Below are 18,885 nucleotides of genomic sequence, written 5' to 3'. Positions count from 1 at the left end.
GGTGATATGGAGTCCTTTACACAGGAGATGTGGGGGCTTCTAATACAGGCTTTGTTGATGGACTCAAGCTCGACACTGTACTACACATACCTCAATTGTTGCCCAAATCTGGTTAAGTCCATTTCCTGTTCAGCCACAATTTGTGGAATGTTGGGCCATGGTCCTACTATAGTCTGCATCCGCAACTGGGTGACAGCGTGTTTGTAAATTATTTTACAAACGGAATACTTCAACCCAAACTGGCTTCTACTTTGAAACAACTGACTACTAAACTGATTAAGACACACTTTAACAAACTATATAATTTACCCATTTAAATACATATGTTACAGCTGCATTCTTACAGAACGAAATGGCATAACTTAACCCACTCATATTGTTGTTTGGTATTTCTGTCATAAAATAACTCACTGGTTCAGACATCATGTTCTGATTGCTCAGGGCACCGAGTGAAAATTACAAGCCAGAATGATTATTTAGTGCCTGTTGAAAGGAATGATTCCCTAAACAGCAATCATAAAACACAGCTTTGTTGCTCTTGTTGTAAAATAAAAACTTGGGTTATATGTAAGTCTAAGTTAGCAGTGGATATGGCCTTTTCCTGAACTCTGCTCCAGAGATCAATGTTATATCTGAGCCAGAGACCGTCTGCATCACTGATGGTGAAGTTTAATTCACTCTTCTTGAATTGTCTTCATTGAACCCCACACCTCAGAGAGAACAGATCATCAACAGGTACCATTACAACATTTTACATTACATCCAATAATAATATTAATAGAATATTAATGGAGTCTGTTTTGTATGTTACTTTAGAGCAATGCTTAAAATCTTTACTGACACAAGCCACCCCCCAAAGCCCTGGGGGAAAATTTTCTCTGCAAGGATTTATAAAAACTTTCATTAGCTAAATATTAACTAACATTACCACAGTATAACATGCTAAACAGATAATTAGTTTAAACAGATAATTAGTGAAGCAGTTAGAAATTTGTCATTTATAAATAATACGAAAATTATTTTGAAATGCTTTACTTACAAATTTAGTGTACGTTCACTATTTAATATAGTGATTACATGTAAATAAAGAACAAATACCAGTGGTAACAAAGCGATAAATAGTAACGCTGGGATAATTTTTCGATGTTTTATTCGACGTGCAGCCAGTTGGAGCGGCGTACTGTTGCTATGGTTACCTCGTCAGGAGAATGTGACTTCTGTTTGCAAGCGACTGTAACTTTCTAACTTTGGTTCAGTGATTACTGAAAGTTTGAAAATGCTGTTGAAACGAATATTTACACATAATGAAGATATGATTTTATTATAATAACTATATTATTCAAAAAGCAAGAACATTATCTATAACTTTACCACTTTTATACTCCCCACCTCTTATACAGGTGAATTCTTCAACAATTAAACAACGCAACTGTATATAACTTTATCTTTTGTAAAGTCCTCAAGCATCATTGTATTATCATATAGCTAAATTCCTCAAGGTGTAGCTTTAAAAAACAATGCACTGTATACATCACAACTGACCTTTTTTAAACTCCTCGAGCATGGCATCCAGCTTTGTATCATTGAAGACAAAATGCAGAGGGTGGCTGTAGAACTTGGTGATGGTTTTCAACGGCGTGCAGTCATCTGGATCCACAAAGGCCAAGTCCTTGACAAACAGCAAGTCCACAATATGACATCTCTCGCCCTCACACACAGGTATTCGCGTGTAGCCGCTCTCCATGATCTCAGACATGGTGTTGAAGTCCAGGATGGCATCAGCGGCGATCATGAAGCAGTCTCGCAAAGGCGTCATGACATCCTCCACAGTTTTAGTCCTGAGCTCCAGAGCGCCCTGGATGATGTTGAGCTCCTCTTTGACCAGGTCATTATACGGATCTGTCACCCTGAGCATCTCCAGAAGCTTCTCTCTGTTGTACACCGTGCCGATCTCCTGCCCCAGCACGTGGTCCAGGAGTTTACTGACGGGATATGATGCAGGGAAAGTGAGGATCATAAAGAATTTAGTCAGGAGTATAGTGTTTGCGCCCACGGCGAGCCCATGCCTGGAGCAGATTGCTTGTGGCACGATTTCCCCAAAAATCACGATCCCTATAGTGGACACCACTACAGCGATCAGCCCTGATCCTGCGATGTCATCGAGCAGGATAGTCAAAGTGGTATTGACCAAGACATTTCCCAGGAGCAAAGAGCACAGAAGGTAGTTTCCTTGGCTTCGGACTGGCTCGATCCTCTTCGCGTAATTCTTCTCCTTCTCAGTCCCGCAGTTTTGGACAATCCGGAGCTCCATTGGATCCAGCGCCATCAGTCCCAGATTCAGCCCGCTGAACATGCCGGACAAACACAACAACATGGCAATAAAAATCACCTGCAGCCAGAAAGGCAGCAGGAACTTCTTCTCCTCCACCACGATCACTTTAGTGTCATGCCCCTCGTGATAGATCCAGGTGCTCTCGGACCACGCGTCCTGCGTGCCAGGTGTGGCGGTGGCAATGCACAGGTAATACACTTTGCTCTTCTCAGTTTTTCGCAGAGGTTTCACCTCTATTTCAACAATCCCAGATGTCTTTCTGTTTACCTCCACGTTAGGAAGGATGATGATATCGGAGGATCGGATGCCGCAGGGATGCGAGGCAGGTGCGTCTCCGGGGCTCTGGCTCTCCGCAGGTGCGCTGCCGATGCTGTGTTCCGTAAAGGCGAGTTTGGACCACGTCTCGTTGTTGATGTTTTGCCCATAGACCCTTAACCTGACACGAGAGCGCTCGCTGACGCGCAAAAAGCCTCTGTCCATAAACGACACCTCGTCGGTGTCCTCGAGCCGGAGGCCAATGATGACAGTCTCTTCTGGCGCGTCTTTACCATCAATGCTACTGATCAGACAACTGCTGACAATTAAGAATATAACAGTCAATGATCTAGCCCGGTTCAGCGCCGCCATATTAGAAGTGGGCACTGCGGTCCATTGCTCTGCCATGTTGACAATGGGCAGACTTTAGTCAATGAATGTAGGATGCTACAGTCAGAGGGAATCCTCGTCCGCCTTCATTCTCTCTATAGCAATCCTGACATCAAGCAACAAGGCAGGCATTACTCACCGCGTATCACTGCCTTTCTGCACCACGATGACACACCAGCACGCTCTATGTGAACTGCTGCGAGTACAGATGCCTAATGACGGACGTTCATCTTGACCAATCCGGCCACGTATGCAAATTTAGACCGGGCGTATCCAATGACATCGCGCGAAATGTCGGAGGAGAGGCGGTGCTATCGGGCTTAAACGCGGTAGTGGGTGTATCCAAAGACCAATCAGCGGGTAAAATGAGCGGTACCTAAAAGATGGGAGTGGTCACCGGGGACCAACTGAATGTCTCCATTGAAACTGCTGCCCAACACGTTGCATTAACGTATTGACATTTCGGTTGATTCTTAAAACAGAGAAAAAACAATATGATGGATTTAGTAACCTAAGTTCTACACGAGTAAATGTACAATAATATTATGGCAGCACAGACTAAAACGATTCGCTTTCTATTTGCTTGTAAGCGCGTGTGCGTCCGTGCCAGATAATCGAGTTCGTAATGCCTTCATTCACGCGGTCATTTTGACACTTTCCACAGAGTCCAGAAAGTTTATTCTTAATCCCTTCATAGAAACACTCAAATTAATAGCAAACCAAATGATGATTTTAAATTGCCATTATTTTGTCACCTTTTTGGTGAGACTTTAAAAATTGTACATGACAAAACGATACACCATACATTATTAAAACATTATATTTAGAACTATGCAATATACACAATGAGCCATTCTAAATCTCTTATTTTGACAATTTTATATTTAAATTAAGTAGGCCTATTTTTAAAAATAATAGTTTATTCACAAAACGACAAAAGCACAGAAAGTCTTTGTAATCTCAAGATCAAACACTTTCCAAAATTACAAAACTCGACCCTAAACCAGTAACAAAAAATGTAAAAGCTTTGTAAGCAATGTAAAATGCAGAGAGAGAGAGAGAGAGAGAGAGAGAGAGAGTTTAGTGTGCATCGTTCTTGCTCTTTCTTGTTTTGAATAATAATGGAAAACTGTTTGTATTTCTATTAGTATATATATACAATAGAAATACAAACAGTTTATATTTCTATTAGTATATATATACAATAAATATATAGACATGTATAGTCCTTGCATGATTGCATCATTGTAGTCACTAAAGCCTATAAACCTGTAATCTTCCCATGCAATTTATATGCTTTGTGGAAATGTATTTGCCTGTTTTGCCTGTAGAGGGAGCCAAACCCCTGACAATAACACATATTGACTACTTGACTGTGCTCCTTTTTAAAGATCAATACCGCTTGTAGGTTACTGACATAGACAAACAGGGCAATGTAAAAATGTAAAATGTGCAAGAAGATGTTGCAGATCTGAAGGGCACAAGACCATTACAACCTTTCTTAGCTCTGTAAATGTTTCTAGTTTGATTTATTATACAATGAACATATTATTTATTTTTGCATCTATTCATATCATAAATTAAATAATAATAGTCACTAAAGCCTGTAAACCTGTAATCTTCCCATGCAATTGATATGCTTTGTGGAAATGTATTTGCCTCCGTTTTGCCTGTAGAGGGAGCCAAACCCCTGACAATAACACATATTGACTACTTGACTGTGCTCCTTTTTAAAGATCAATACCACTTGTAGGTTACTTAGATAGACAAACAGGGCAATGTAAAAATGTAAAATGTGCAAGAAGATGTTGCAGATCTGAAGGGCACAAGACCATTACAACCTTTCTTAGCTCTGTAAATGTTTCTAGTTTGATTTATTATACAATGGACATATTATTTATTTATTTTTGCATCTATTCATATCATAAATTAAATAATAAGGATATACAAACTAAAAGGGCATATTCTTAAATGGGGGATTTTCATTGTGTGAGAAAGCACTCAATGTTGCTTTGAGCTATTGCTATGTACATTCCACATAATTTATGTGAATGTACATACGCTATTTTGTATATATTACATTGTAAGACATTATCCTTTTGAAAAACCTCCTAATAGTAATGATTAACTCAAGACTTGCTTTTACACAAACTCTTGGCAGATTGCAAGACTTCATTATTATAGACCTTGGGTACTGATAAGTTGGACTGGGGAAGTACAGCACATTCTTTCCAATTCAAGGTCTTCCATGATCATGTGAATGGGCAGATGTGCATAGTGCAAGACCATTTACCAAGCACTTAAAGTTAATCTTTGTTATTTATTATAGCTGTTAATATTGCATAACTAATATTTTTTCCCAGAATTTTCCATTTTTTTATTTTCTTGTATATTGCTCATTATTTTATTAAAAATTAAATAACGTATTCTGTACATATCAACATATTATAAATGCGGTTGTTACCATCCAATGTATCGCGCAATGTTGAAACCAGCAGACACTGATGCTCATGGTTATATTTTGACAGTAATGCAAAAAATATATGCACAAGTCTTGCAGACACGAGTCAAAACTTAGTTGAAGTGACTAGTTATGCTCAAGGCCTTGCTCTAGGTCTAGGACATCCATCTGCTTGCCGTTGCAGAGGAGCTGCTGATAAACTTTATCACATATCCCTGTGTTGGACTTTCAACAAAGGACACGTTATATTCATTTGCTTTAGTTTTCCACAAACATTTAATAAAGCCGCTCCAAGAACTAAAACATATAAATTAGTTAAATGTGCAGAAATTATTCTGTGTAGCATTTTATACAAATATATTCAAGTAAATCTGGAACAAAAATAACACCATAAAACAAGACATAAATAAATTAACAAGAAAATACAATTTGTACAGTTGGTGTACAGTGAATTGGGAAACTTCCACTATACAAGATTTAAAAGTCTAAAAGCAAATGTTCTTACACAAACTTAGGCTTAAAAGATTAGACAAAAACAGAGCATATTGTTTTGACATTTAACATTGTATAATTTCAAAAAGACAAATATGAATACTGGAAACAATCTCCCACAGAAAAGCCTTGACTTGAAGGTTTTATGCACGTTTTTCACAACCATCCAGAAGCAGGTCATAAAGAATTGGAGGATGTTGGCCTGTTTTTTTTTTTTTTTTTTAAATAGCAATCTGCTATGCAATAAGCCATCATATGCGGTCTCAAAAAAATGATGTGATCTACTGTTAAAAAAAAAATCAATGAAAAACTAGAGAATGCAATATTCACAGCATGTTATTAGAAGGGCTCCATTATTTCATCAAGTGTTTGAGCTGGTCCTGCAGGTATTTGGAATGTTCGACACTGTGAAAGACATTACAGATGAAGAGTTACCAAACGCTTAGAGAAATTCACCAAAAAATATAAATAAATGCAATTATTTAAATAATTTGAATGACCTAAATATAATGACTTACTTCTTTTGAATGGCCTCTTGCCTGGATTTAAAAGATATAGAAATATATCAGATTTCACAGATTTCAGTTTTCTTTTATTTAGTCAAAACTATGAAATAACACAAATTAAAGTATGGGAATTATGTAGTGCCAAAAAGGTTAAACAAATGAAAAACGTTTCTTTGTAAAGGAATTCAAACAAAGGCACAATTTTTATTAATATACAAAATGAAACAAAAAACCTCTGGGTCCAAAAAGTATTTAAGGTTATGAGATTCACAAGTGTTTCCTTTTACTAGTACTGTACAAGATGTTAATGCAGATAAATGCAGTATGTATGTATACTCGTCTACTTACTGATACTGCAAGTGGGTTGTTATAATAGACATCTTCCGTAGACTCTGTAAGAATAAAGATACTTGGAGAAGTTAAATCTGCTTTACTAAATATGAAATACTACTGTATCATATTTGATACATGAAATTCTAAGGCCTCTAAATTATCAACATGATAAAAAACTGAAAATTCCGTTGTACACAATCTATTACATGCCTTCTACCTCAGATTGATAGTTCATACTTTTTTAGCAAGTAAAACACCTTTTAGAATAATCCTAAAAGTGTCCTACTTCAGGTTGTGGTACATGTCTTTTTGCGGTGAAATCTTTATTGATTTTTATAAAGTAAATGTAAGAATAATTTTAATATACTTAGTAATATTTCAAGATGAACATTTACTGGAATGAAGCAATTTAATAAGTTTACTTGATAATCCATACACCATTTAAAAAAAAAATCATATTAAAATCTAAGCATAAAATATGATACAACAGTGTTTTGAGGACTGTTTAATTGTACATATCTCAATCATATTGTATTGCATTGCTTTATTTGCCCCCCACAATAATCATAAATCATAAAACTAAGGTTTTAAATATCAAGAATAATCATAAATCATAAAACTAAGGTTTTAAATATCAAGAAATATTACTTTATATCACTTACATCTTCAGAATGCAGAATTGCATCTTCTTGAATTACCATATTTCTCGCTGCCTGACTGAGTAGCTGTAAAGTAGAAGGGACAACTGTTAATTTTATGAGGTAACTGCATTCATCGGCGTCAAAAACTGGACATTACAGCATGCCTGGACATCATATGATGCCAATCTTTGGGCTATAATACCTAAGATATACTAAGTTTTGAGGCTTGTCTCCGGTGTGTATTACTGTAAGGAAGAAACAGATAGTCGAGCAAATATCTCGCCTTAATCAAACCATATAACGTTTCGTATATTTACTTCGTGGCTCCTGGATCCTTTCAACACCTGACGGGTTAGAGCGATCACATCTCCACTGCAGGAAGTGACTTTATCAGACAATAATCCTTTAACAGATTGACCGAAGCGAGGCTGCGTCTCGGAGGAAGCCATCACTGTTTACTACGGCACCAGGCGAGGGACAATTTCCAATATAAACGCGAATAACACGGACGAAAGGATGCAAGTAGGCATAAGATGTTTAGTTACTAGAAAAAAAAAAAACATTTAATAACAAAGCACTTCACATTCAGCCAAGCACATTTCATATTCATTCCATTTTTGTTATTTGATTGCACTGTATTTTATGTATCCTCGTTTTTTATTCTTAACTATTTTAAATCATTTTCATTTGTTTATTCTTTGCTTTTATTGTGATTCTTTTTATGCGTATTTTAATTCCTTTTTATGTAAAGCACTTTGAATTACCATTGTGTATGAAATATGCTATAAATACACTTGCCTTGCCTTGCCTTGCTTTATGAAATCTATTAAATATAAACAATTATTTAACATAACATTAATAGATAACATCAAAAGTAGCTATTTTTACAGCCGATTTAAATCCTGTTATTGTAAGAAAAAAGATTATTTGTCTGTAAGCTATATTTAAAATAGCCTACTATTAGTGACTAAACCACCATTTGTAGTACTTTTATTTATTTTTAATTTTATAAATTTTTTTCTATGTAATTTATTTAATATTATCATTTAACGTTTTATGTAATTATTCTAGAAAATTGCAAAAACCTCACAAAACGGTTTTAATGTGTGCAAAAAAAAAAGAAAGAAAGAAAATCCTATAGAAAATTTAAAAGACTCTAAACTTGTCTTGAAGACAAGTCTATATAAGGTTTATTTCGAACTTTATTAATGATCATCATTTTCCAAAGATTAGACACCTCCTTTATCTGACCATTTATCAAAAAAGGCTATTTTGTTTTTAAGACTTTCAAGCCTAATTTTGTATGTTTGTGGAAAGTGGCATTTATTACAGCATTACAGCATGCCATAGTGATTGTTTCTGCAAGCTCCAAAAGAAATATAAATCACAAAGTTAAGCTAAAAGTTGAAAAGAAAGGTTAAATTGCAGGAAAATGTCCAAAAAATAAAAATAAGAAAATAAAAGTTTGGCTGTGCTCACATGCACTTTTATGCATCTTTGAATGTGGGGAACCAATCAGCAGTTTTGTTGAAAACAGATATTTGATGTATCTCAAAAGGAAGATGAATGGATTTGTGCCAGGCGACAGATCTCTTCCAAGCCTCCCCTCACTGCCCATCATCGGGAGTCTCCTCAGCCTTGTTACTGACCGCTCTCCACACATCTTTCAAGACTGTCCTTGCTTCTTTCAGCAGCTGCAGAAGAAATACGGAGATCTTTATTCCCTCATGATGGGCTCCCACAAAGTCCTTATTGTGAACAACCACCATCATGCAAAAGAGGTCCTGTTCAAAAAAGGAAAAATATTTGCAGGGAGGCCACGAACTGTAATTAAACTGCTTCACTTTCATCATCAGCTGAATTTCACTAAAATATGTATTTTTTTTTAATGTTTACTTTATGTTTGTCTTTAAGGTTACAACAGACTTGTTAACTCGAGATGGGAAAGATATAGCGTTTGCTGACTACAGTTCCATCGGAAAATGGTGCATGGAGCTCTTTGCATGTTTGGTGAAGGTTCAGTTTCTATTGAGAAGATAAGTGAGTATCAATGCAGCCAACATGATATACATATATATATAAAGCAATGCAGATTGTAAAATGCTTCCTTAAAAAAATGCTTCCTAATTCTTACTTTTCGCCTACAGTCTGCAGGGAGGCGAGCTCTATGTGTGACATGTTGACTGACCCAGAACAGTGCTGTGAATCTGGCAGCGGAGCTGACGTGTGCTGTCACAAACGTGGTGTGTGCCTTGTGTTTCATTCCCTCATACAAGCGTGGAGATGCTGAGTTTGAGTCCATGCTCTGGTACAGCCAGGGAATTGTGGACACAGTCGCAAAAGACAGCTTGGTGGATATTTTCCCATGGCTTCAGGTAAACTTTAATACGTGATAATAATGTGTCTTACTCTGTAAGATTCTTAATTGTTTTGGAAAGAAATCTCACCAGGGTTGCATTTATTCAATCAAAAGTACAGTAAAAATAGTAATTTTACCATTAAAAATGACTATTTTCTATTTTAATATATTTTAAAATGTAATTTATTCCTGTGATGAAGCTGAATTTTCAGTAGTATTTTTTTTACTCCAGTCTTCAGTGTCACATGATCCCTCAGAAAGCATTCTAATATGCTGATTTGTTGCTCAAGAACCGCTTTTTATTATCATCAGTGTTGAAAACAGTTGCGCTGCTTAATAATTTTGGGGAAACTGTGATACATTTTTTTTTTCTGGATGCTTTGATGAATGGAAAGTTCAAAAGAATGGCATTTATTTGAAATAGAAACGTTTTGTAACATTATACATGTCTTTACTGTCACTTTTGATCAATTTATGCATGCAGAATAAATGTATTGATTTCTTTAAAATCTTACTGACCCCAAACTTCTAAACCGTAATTCAGCTTTCCTAGTAGTTGCAACTGGTTAGTTACCTAAGCTCTCTTAAAATCATTTTTGTCTTATGCTTTGAATTCTAATACATATGTATTTTTCCCTCCAAGACATTCCCAAATAAAGACCTCAAAATCTTAAGACAGTGTGTTTCAATCAGAGACAAACTGCTTCAAAAGAAATACGAGGAACACAAGGTAAATGTGCATATTCACTATTACAAAAATACAAATGAAAATTCGGAATATTCCCTGGTTGTAATCAACATGAGTCCATAAAAGCTGTGTGAATAATAATTGTAAAACAGTTTTAGAAGGAGTGTAACATTTCAAACCAGGATATGTCAACATATATATGAATTTTAGTGCAGACTCAACAAACAGCAGCTGTCATTGCATATTCCAAAGTGCATTTTAGAAAAAATATGATTTCTTATTCAATAACCTGGGATTTGTCTCCCTCTACAGGTGGATTACAGTGATAACGTCCAGCGGGACCTCTTGGATGCACTTCTGAGGGCCAAAGGCAGCTCAGAGCAGCAGGGACTGGCGCTCTCTCTGGCAGCGGCAGGTCGCAGCGCCACTTCCGGTGGCATCCCCAGATGCCACGGCAGCTGCCAGAGTTCGTGGCAGCTGCCACGGTCTTTCTCGCCGTTTCTGCTGTTTGCTCGGTAAAACTACACTGCCAGCGTTTATTTTTTTTCTACGAATCTTTGAGTTAACATATGTACTAAACATGAGTGGAATTTGCACCACAGCGGCCCCACACCTTGATGCTCATGACAAGAATAGCATGTATAGTTATCTTTATTGAAGTTAATTAGGTTTAAATCGCCGTCATGCATGGATGAATGATATTTTTGCAATTTTACACATAATAATCCACGATGATCACATTACACAAAACTGAAATTGCACGTCAAAATAACACATTGTCAATATTTTTTGAGACCCCCCAAAATTTCACAAATCCCATTTTCAGGGGAGCCCATGTCTTATTAAGGGGAGCCGAGCTCCCCCTAGCTCCCCCGTAGTTCGCACCCTGAGCTTACCTTGTCCATAACCCACCGGTAAATAAAGCTGCTCACGACTGGCTTTACTGAATCAGTCACAGTTTTCTTGTAATGAAACTTAGTAGATATTCTTTGCATTTGACATTAGGTGCAGAGAAAGATTCAGCAGGAGCTGGACAATAAGATTGGAAAAGACAGACACCCTCAGCTCAGTAACAGAGGGAATTTGCCCTATCTAGAGGCCACTATAAGAGAGGTTCTGAGGATCCGACCCGTCTCCCCACTTCTCATCCCTCATGTGGTGCTCAAAGACACCAGGTAAGATTTAAAAAAAACAAAAAAAACAAACGAATATATATTTATTTTATTTAGCAAGGATGCATTCAATTGTTCAAAAGTGAAAGAAAAGACATAATGGTACAAAACGACATCAATAACAAGAAATGTTTTGTGAGCAGCAAATCAGCATATTAGAATGATTTCTGAAGGATCATGTGACTCTGAAGACTAGAGTAATGATGCTGAAAACTCAACTTTGCATCATAGGAATAAATGACATTTTAAGATGTATTCAAATAGAAGTTTTTTTTAATCAATTGTAATATTTCACAATATTATTGTGTACTGTATTTTTGATCAAATAAATGCAGCCTTCATGAGCACTTCTTTAAAGAGTCTTCTTTAAAAAATGTTAAAATATCTTACCGACCTTATCTTAATAAATAGCAAATAATATCTTAATTATTTGCTATTTAATTTTGATCTTTAATGCTCATTGCTTGAAAAAAAGCACAGAAATTAGGGTTTAAAACTTCCAAATTTGAGGGTTGCCAAAATTTCAATAGTTCATATAAAATACTGCCCAGTCGTGATGTCTTCTCTGCTCTCTTTGACAGCGTGGGAGAATACACTGTGCAGAAAGGAACCCGAGTCATTATTATCCTGTGGTCTTAACATCACGATGAGAAGGAATGGAAGAATCCTGAGCTGTTTGACCCAGGTGAGGATCTGTAGTGATAACAAAAGTTCATCTGAATCTGTGAACATTACCAAATACACTGAATCCTCTAATCCGATAGGACGCTTTCTGAATGAGGAGGGTGATGGTTTGTGCTGCCCATCGGCCAGCTATCTGCCATTTGGCGCAGGGGTGCGAGTTTGTCTCGGCGAGGCCCTGGCAAAGATGAAACTCTTCCTCTTCTTGTCATGGATTTTGCAAAGGTTCACGCTAGAGATGCCCGCTGGTCAGCCTCTGCCTGATCTCCAGGGCAAGTTTGGTGTGGTTCTTCAACACAAGAAATTTTAAAGTCATTGCCAAACTAAGAGCAGACTGGGAAAAAATCCCACTAATGCAGCAATGCTGAGTAAATGTATTGTGTGTGTCTTTTGTACTCTCGAGACGTTTGTGAGAGAATTTGTTTTTATGAAGCCTGCTATCAAATATCACAAATCAAACATGAATAAAATGAATATCTTGAGACAGTGTAACTCCATGATCAACATTAACTGAATAGAGTGCAACAATCAGGTTCTGGAGATAAAAATCTCTTATTTTCTCCATGGGAAATTGACTTTTAAATGAATTGTTAATCGATGGTATATGCCTTTGTTGAAGTCATCAGTCTGCATTATTTCAACTAATTGTTTAATCATGGAATTCCAGATGAAAAAGTACATTACCCAGCAGGGCCGGGTCCAAGTACAAAATGCTATAATTTTTGCACCTATAGGTGAAAAATCTTTTGATTTGCCTTGTTGCATGTTGCATTTAGCTAACAGCTTTTTTTAATCTCTGTATTTTAGCATTTGTTGATGCTGAAAATCAGTTATACTGGGATCCTAGTCTAAAAAAAAATATTAAAAACGCAAAACACACCTGATGCGAATTCTTTGCTCTTCATTTTCTATAAGCAGAGTTAACAGACCCTGTTGTATTTTCTTGTAATTTATTAAAAGAAGGTACACCGCCATCTTGTGCCGACTAAACTGACTTGAACGCACCTGACTCGTAATTACGACTTGTCAACTCGTAAAAGTACGAACGTCCCAGGAGGACTTGAACGCAGCATAAACACATATTTAACATTTCTGCACTCACACAGACACAAAATGCAAGACTGAAAATTGAGTAAATAAAAGTAAACTATGAATATATTACCCTAGAAAGTGCTGCCCTACCACAATTTCTGATTGCCCCCCCAGTCCAGCGAGCCTAGTACCGGGCCTGTTACCCAGAATTCTGCAAAGAAATCTCCACCAATCAGAGAATCAAAGCAAGCAAAAAAAAAAAGAACACTTTAGCACCCACCCACTCCCATGAAGCACTACAAATGACTTCTCAAATACTTAAAATATAAATGCATATTTATATGTATACTTTACAATAAATGTAATGTCTTCTATACACAATCAATATCTTTAAATCATGTTATTTTCCCACCATTTTTTAGTAATGCCAAGCTATTCTTTCCCTCAATAAAGCTGTTAAGTACACAGTCTTGTACATTTATCTTTTTGTCCAATTTTCTTTCTTTTTTTTTTCTTTTGCTTCAAATCAAAGTTTGTGATGCTGTGATTCATCTAGTCTTTAACAAGAACTTTTTAAAAATCCCTATGGGGAAAAAAATGAATAAGAAAAAAATACATTCAGAACAAAGGTTCCTGAAGAAGGCAGGCACTGTCATTTTGGATGCGTAATTGAATCACTCACAGAAATCCATTGGTTTTAACAGCTTTTTTTTATTCATACGGAACATTCTTTGATACTCATTAATTTGGTTGAGTCTTCTTATAAAATGCGAAAAATACAGTTTTATATATAAAAAGAAAGTGACTATGGATACAAAACTAAAACGTAGTACCAGGCTGGAATTAAAGCTTAAGAGAAAAAAAAAAGCAATTGGCTTGCAAAGCCTTCGTCGCCTTCAAACACACAAACACACTCACTGCTCAGTGTCAAAACAGTGCAATGACAACTTTTTCAGACAAAATGAATGAACATCTCATTCACAGTGAGCTACCCAACATAGTGACTCAAATTTCCACTTTTAATCAATACCTTTGGTCTCAAACATCAAAGGACGATAGAAAACAATGTTGACTAGAGCGACATGAGCACCATTACTGCGATAGATGACTTGTTCTCTTTACTGTTTTCGTAGCTTCATGCTTTCACTTAATCGGTCAAATGTTATGATGCTATAACTGGTCCAAATCATTTCAAATGCTCAATATTAGGTTTAGCCAAACAATACTGCTACATAAATATTTCTGAAGGCACTACGTCAATGTTAAAATCTGCCTCCCAAACCGGTTTTTCCAGCCAACACACTAGGAACCTAAATTACCAGCCACATCACATTTGAAAGAAAATTAGCCACCATTTACACAGAAACACTCTGATCTGAAGATCAACAGGGCTGAAAAGCCATCTGTGCCCAAGCTAAGACTATTATAGAACAGCTAACTGCTAATCCAAACCAAAGGTCAAACAAACACAGTGGGCTGAAGAACGATCCACTTAAAGGAACCTACAATGACACAAACACACTCACTCACTCACTCACTCACTCACACACACACACACACACACACAGTGTAGGGAATGCAGTGGAGCAGCTTTGGACAGTCTCACCGCCACAGAAAAACAAATCTCAATCTCACCATGAACCCGACGTAAGTGCTACACTAACATGACAGTAACCTTACCTGATCTGCTACAATAAAATGCAAATTAAAAGCGTAATAAGGCCTATACATAAGTTACTGTTAGTGGTGCAAGAGTTCCATTACAGTGTTAAGATACAAAAACAACTTAAAAGCACTATGGGAGAATAATGAAATTCCATATTTAAATGATATGTTTCGATGGAAGGCTTATTAAGTGATCCTTTCAAACAAGACGTTACCACTGACCAAAATCTTCACTCATACTGGCCCTTAATTATTTTAATGCAGAAATTCTACAACACACACTCTTCTCTTTAAGGCATATGAAAACTACTCAAATCAACAAAGGCACCTAGAGTAAATGTACAAGCTGGGTTCAGTCTATACAAAGGTATTTTCAGCCTTCATTTAAAGAGTCTTTGCACAATGAACTTCAAAATGTACTACTATATAGCATGTGGATCTATTCAGTTTATGCAAATAATCATGCAAAAAATTGGATAAAGCCCGAGACCATGTTATACAATGATGAGACAAACCAAACGGCAACCATACCCTGTTAGGTAGGGAGCATGGTCACTTATTGATACAAAAAATATATATTTGAGATAATTACTTTCCTTCACTTTTCTGAATAGCATCATGCAGCTACTCCAGATGAAACATTTTTGGAAAAAAAAGACAAGAAATAAAAACAAGAAACAACAACTGAATATTAAAGCTCTGAAGTATTAACAGACTGCTCTGTGGCCAACTTTTCCTTTTTTTTGTGCACAATATATAATCGATAATTCACCAAAAAATTACTCATCTTCATATCGTTTCAAATGTACAAGACTTTTGATTTTCTTTTAAACAAAAATAAAGATACTTTTAATCAAACCTGCATAATTTCTGTACTTCCTTTGAAATTTATTTAAGCTTTTATTCACATATAAACACTGATCAAGGAACCCATAGAAACAGAAGTTCAACTGTACTTGCTTGATGTGTAAGAAGAAACGTCACTGGTTCTCGTGCATCACGTTTGTTTCATCTTTTATTTACCATATTTGATGTGCTCTATGTACTGTATATGCATATGGATTTATTTTACAATCTTGAACTTTTTGAAGCATCAACTTTTAGTGGAATAGACTTTTTTAAATGGATCTCTCGGGTTTTATTAAAAATATCTTTGTGTTTTAAAGATAAACCAAAGTCTTGTGCGTTTGGAATGCCATGAGAGTGACTAAATAATGACAGATCTTTCATTTTTGGGTGAACTGTCCCTTTAAGTATTTTAACATGTTATTAAAGGTAAGAATTCAGGAACAAAAGCCAGCACAAATCAGTATCCCCCGACCTTGAGTGCCATCTTCATCTCAGGTGGAGGCAATCAGCCCTCAAAAACCAACAAAAAGCCTACAGGCATGTCACTCAGAGCTTGATAAGGCTATAAACTGAGGAAAATTTCCCGTGGCTTTGATCATGACCTCCCTGTGAGACAACAGACCTATTAACGTCTTTACTAGATTACCCTATTAATCCATAAAAACCGTAAGGACTCACACATTAACGCCCTTTTAAAACTCTCTCTCACTCTCACACACACACACCCAAAGTGACACTGCTGACAGTACAAACTGATGTATCTTGAGAAAGTAAAGGGAGACAGCAGTCTAAAGTAAGTCTCTGCTGGAACCAGTTGTGCTCAACTCTGGGGGTCCGTGTTATTAGCGTGATGTGGACCGTCCTGTTCGTTGATGGTGTGCAGATGGAGGCAGACTGGAGGTCGCTGATGCTCTCTTTGCTCTAGAGGCACATCTGAGGCAGCCAGGCCCTGTTCCTCATCCCCCGGACCACGAGGAGGGTGGCTGCTGCTGCGGGGGTTGCAGCTATCACAGAAGTCCTGCTGCTCGAGCACCCCTCCATCCATGTGCCCCACAAGCTCTTTCATCTCCTCCTCTTCCTCTCCGTCCCTGGGCCCCTGGTTGCAAATGCATACCTCAATCCCAGAGTCACCTGTGAAGCGCCGGTGGCGTCCCGGAGTCTTTTCTTTGCTTTCGGGAGAACAGTCTTCTACGGGTTCAGTCAGATCCTCGCCGGAGCTGCCCTGTTTGACCGGGCTGTGTGAGGTAGCGCACGTCACCTGCTGGGGCTGCCCGTCCTCTTCTCGGCTGAGGTACTGTGGTTTGTGGGTGTTTCTGACAGGGCGGTGTGCAGTGGGAGTATGTGACTGCTCTACGCAGGGTCGCGGGGAACAGTTGTCAGATGCAGACGGGATGACGGGGCTGGACTCCAGTGGAGTGCAGAGCTCATCTGGTTGTTCAGAGCACAGGGGGTCAGTGCTGGTGGACTGGCCTGGCTGAGAGGCACTGTACGGAGGCGGGGGCGTCGGAGGTCTGTTCTCGACTTCCTCGTATGCGGGTAAGAGGTAGCCAGGCAGGAACCCTGGAGAAGAGGACGAAGAAATGCATTTATTGACTGACCATGACTAAAGCAAACATTTTTTCTAAGGAGCAATGAAAAGATCTAGTAGTTATATGAAAGGTTATAGAACCTTTAACATAATCTTCCCAATCACCCTATTTCTTCAGCAGCACATTAGTGTCTGCACTTGTCTGATACAATGTCTGTGGCCAAAACTAAATTGCACCTTAGGAGATTAATTCATGTTGTATTGTATTGATTAGAGGTAGAACAACTGAATGAAGTGGGTACTGACTGAAATAGAAGGGTAGAGATGTGTAATTATGGGCTTCTCTGTAAGCGATGAGGTTGATCTCATGCTGCCGCTGCTGCTGTTGCAGTCTGTGTTTGGCTCGACGGTGGTGACACACACAGCAGCAGCCCAGAATGATGATGAGAGTCAGAACCAACCAAAACCCTGATTAAAGAGCACACACATAACACAGGACTGTTAATGAGTGAAGAGAACATCATGTCTGAACCAGGCACAACACACCATAAATCACAACTCTTCTATATTAATCGGAGTCGTTGTCACCAGTGTTGCCTGACCAGACATTTTGTTAATTGCTTGGTTTCTAATGGTTTCATCATTGTGTCTTGTCTTAAAGCTCCACCCACAGTCAAATCTTGATTGGCTGCACGCTGTGTACACAACTTGTGAAAACTTTGGGGTTGGTATGATTTTTAAAAAATGTTTTTGGAAAAAGTCTCTTATGCTCATGAAGACTGCATTTATAATATACACATTACAGTAATACAGTAGGCATAAAGTAAAAAATACAGTAAAAACAGCAATATAATGAAACAGTATTACAATTTAAAATAACTTCCATATTTTAATATATTTTGCAATTCATTATATTCATATATTTTGAATTCAAGTGCAATTCATTCCTGTGTTGGCATAGCCGAATTTTCAGCAGCCATTACTCCAGTCTTCAGTGTCACATGATCCTTCAGAAATCATTCTAATATGCTGATTTGCTGCAGCCTGCTCAAGAAACATTTCTTGGTATCAATGTTGAAAACAGTTAAATATTTTTGTGGAAACTGTGATGCACTTTTTCAGGATTCTTTGAAGGATAGAACTTTCAAAGGAAGAGCATTTATTTGAAATAGAAATATTTTGTAGCAATGTAAATGTCTTTGTCGCGTTTGATCATTTTTAAGTATCCGTGCTGAATAAAAGTATTAATTTCTTTAAAAACAAAACAAAATAAAACAAAACAAAACAAAAAAAAGTCTACAAAACACTTCCATACGGAAATGTCTTCTCCCAAAACAACCTAACAATCTGGCACCAGATCACAGGAGAAGAATGTACTGGACATTAGGGTGTGACGCTCATCAGCCAACGGTTAAGAGTGGTGCGGGTCAATGTCATGTGAGATCCAAGTGTGTGAAACTTTGCCTCAAATAAAGCAGAGACTTTTCCTGGCAGACGAGGG

General features: G+C 37.4%; 3 protein-coding genes and 1 pseudogene across 4 annotated transcripts in view; 1 reads left to right on the top strand and 3 right to left on the bottom strand.

Moving 5' to 3' along the window:
* Positions 1-669: 669 nt before the first annotated feature.
* Positions 670-3,202, bottom strand: LOC107716280 (metal transporter CNNM2-like). The gene is made up of 2 exons (XM_016522655.1): positions 1,543-3,202; positions 670-710 (listed from the first exon to the last, which is right to left on the bottom strand). Exons 1-2 carry the CDS (start codon positions 2,993-2,995, stop codon positions 670-672), a joined length of 1,494 nt encoding a protein of 497 aa, XP_016378141.1. The 5' UTR covers positions 2,996-3,202.
* A 2,942-nt stretch (positions 3,203-6,144) lies between these two features.
* On the bottom strand, positions 6,145-7,892 carry LOC107716326 (UPF0693 protein C10orf32 homolog). Its single transcript, XM_016522705.1, has 5 exons — positions 7,728-7,892; positions 7,432-7,494; positions 6,785-6,828; positions 6,449-6,469; positions 6,145-6,335 (listed from the first exon to the last, which is right to left on the bottom strand). The coding sequence occupies exons 1-5, from the start codon at positions 7,857-7,859 to the stop codon at positions 6,284-6,286; spliced, it is 312 nt and encodes a 103-aa protein (XP_016378191.1). The 5' UTR covers positions 7,860-7,892; the 3' UTR covers positions 6,145-6,283.
* Positions 7,893-8,954: 1,062 nt separating this feature from the next.
* LOC107716279 (steroid 17-alpha-hydroxylase/17,20 lyase-like) lies at positions 8,955-12,742 on the top strand (annotated as a pseudogene).
* A 1,291-nt stretch (positions 12,743-14,033) lies between these two features.
* wbp1la (WW domain binding protein 1-like a) overlaps positions 14,034-18,885 on the bottom strand; it is a 10,811-nt gene continuing 5,959 nt past the window's right edge. For both annotated transcript variants that reach the window (XM_016522703.1, XM_016522704.1), the window contains exons 3-4: positions 17,691-17,852; positions 14,034-17,416 (exon numbers count right to left, since the gene is read on the bottom strand). In XM_016522703.1, coding sequence (XP_016378189.1) covers positions 16,677-17,416; positions 17,691-17,852 — 902 coding nt within the window. In that variant the 3' untranslated portion in view covers positions 14,034-16,676. The remainder of the gene's footprint in view (positions 17,417-17,690; positions 17,853-18,885) is intronic.

The sequence above is a fragment of the Sinocyclocheilus rhinocerous genome, unplaced genomic scaffold, assembly GCF_001515625.1.
Source record: "Sinocyclocheilus rhinocerous isolate Xijiao unplaced genomic scaffold, SAMN03320098_v1.1 scaffold869, whole genome shotgun sequence".
In the NCBI taxonomy this organism is placed as follows: domain Eukaryota; kingdom Metazoa; phylum Chordata; class Actinopteri; order Cypriniformes; family Cyprinidae; genus Sinocyclocheilus; species Sinocyclocheilus rhinocerous.
The sequence above is the reverse complement of the archived record's forward strand: the minus strand, read 5'-3'. Positions and strand labels throughout refer to the sequence as shown.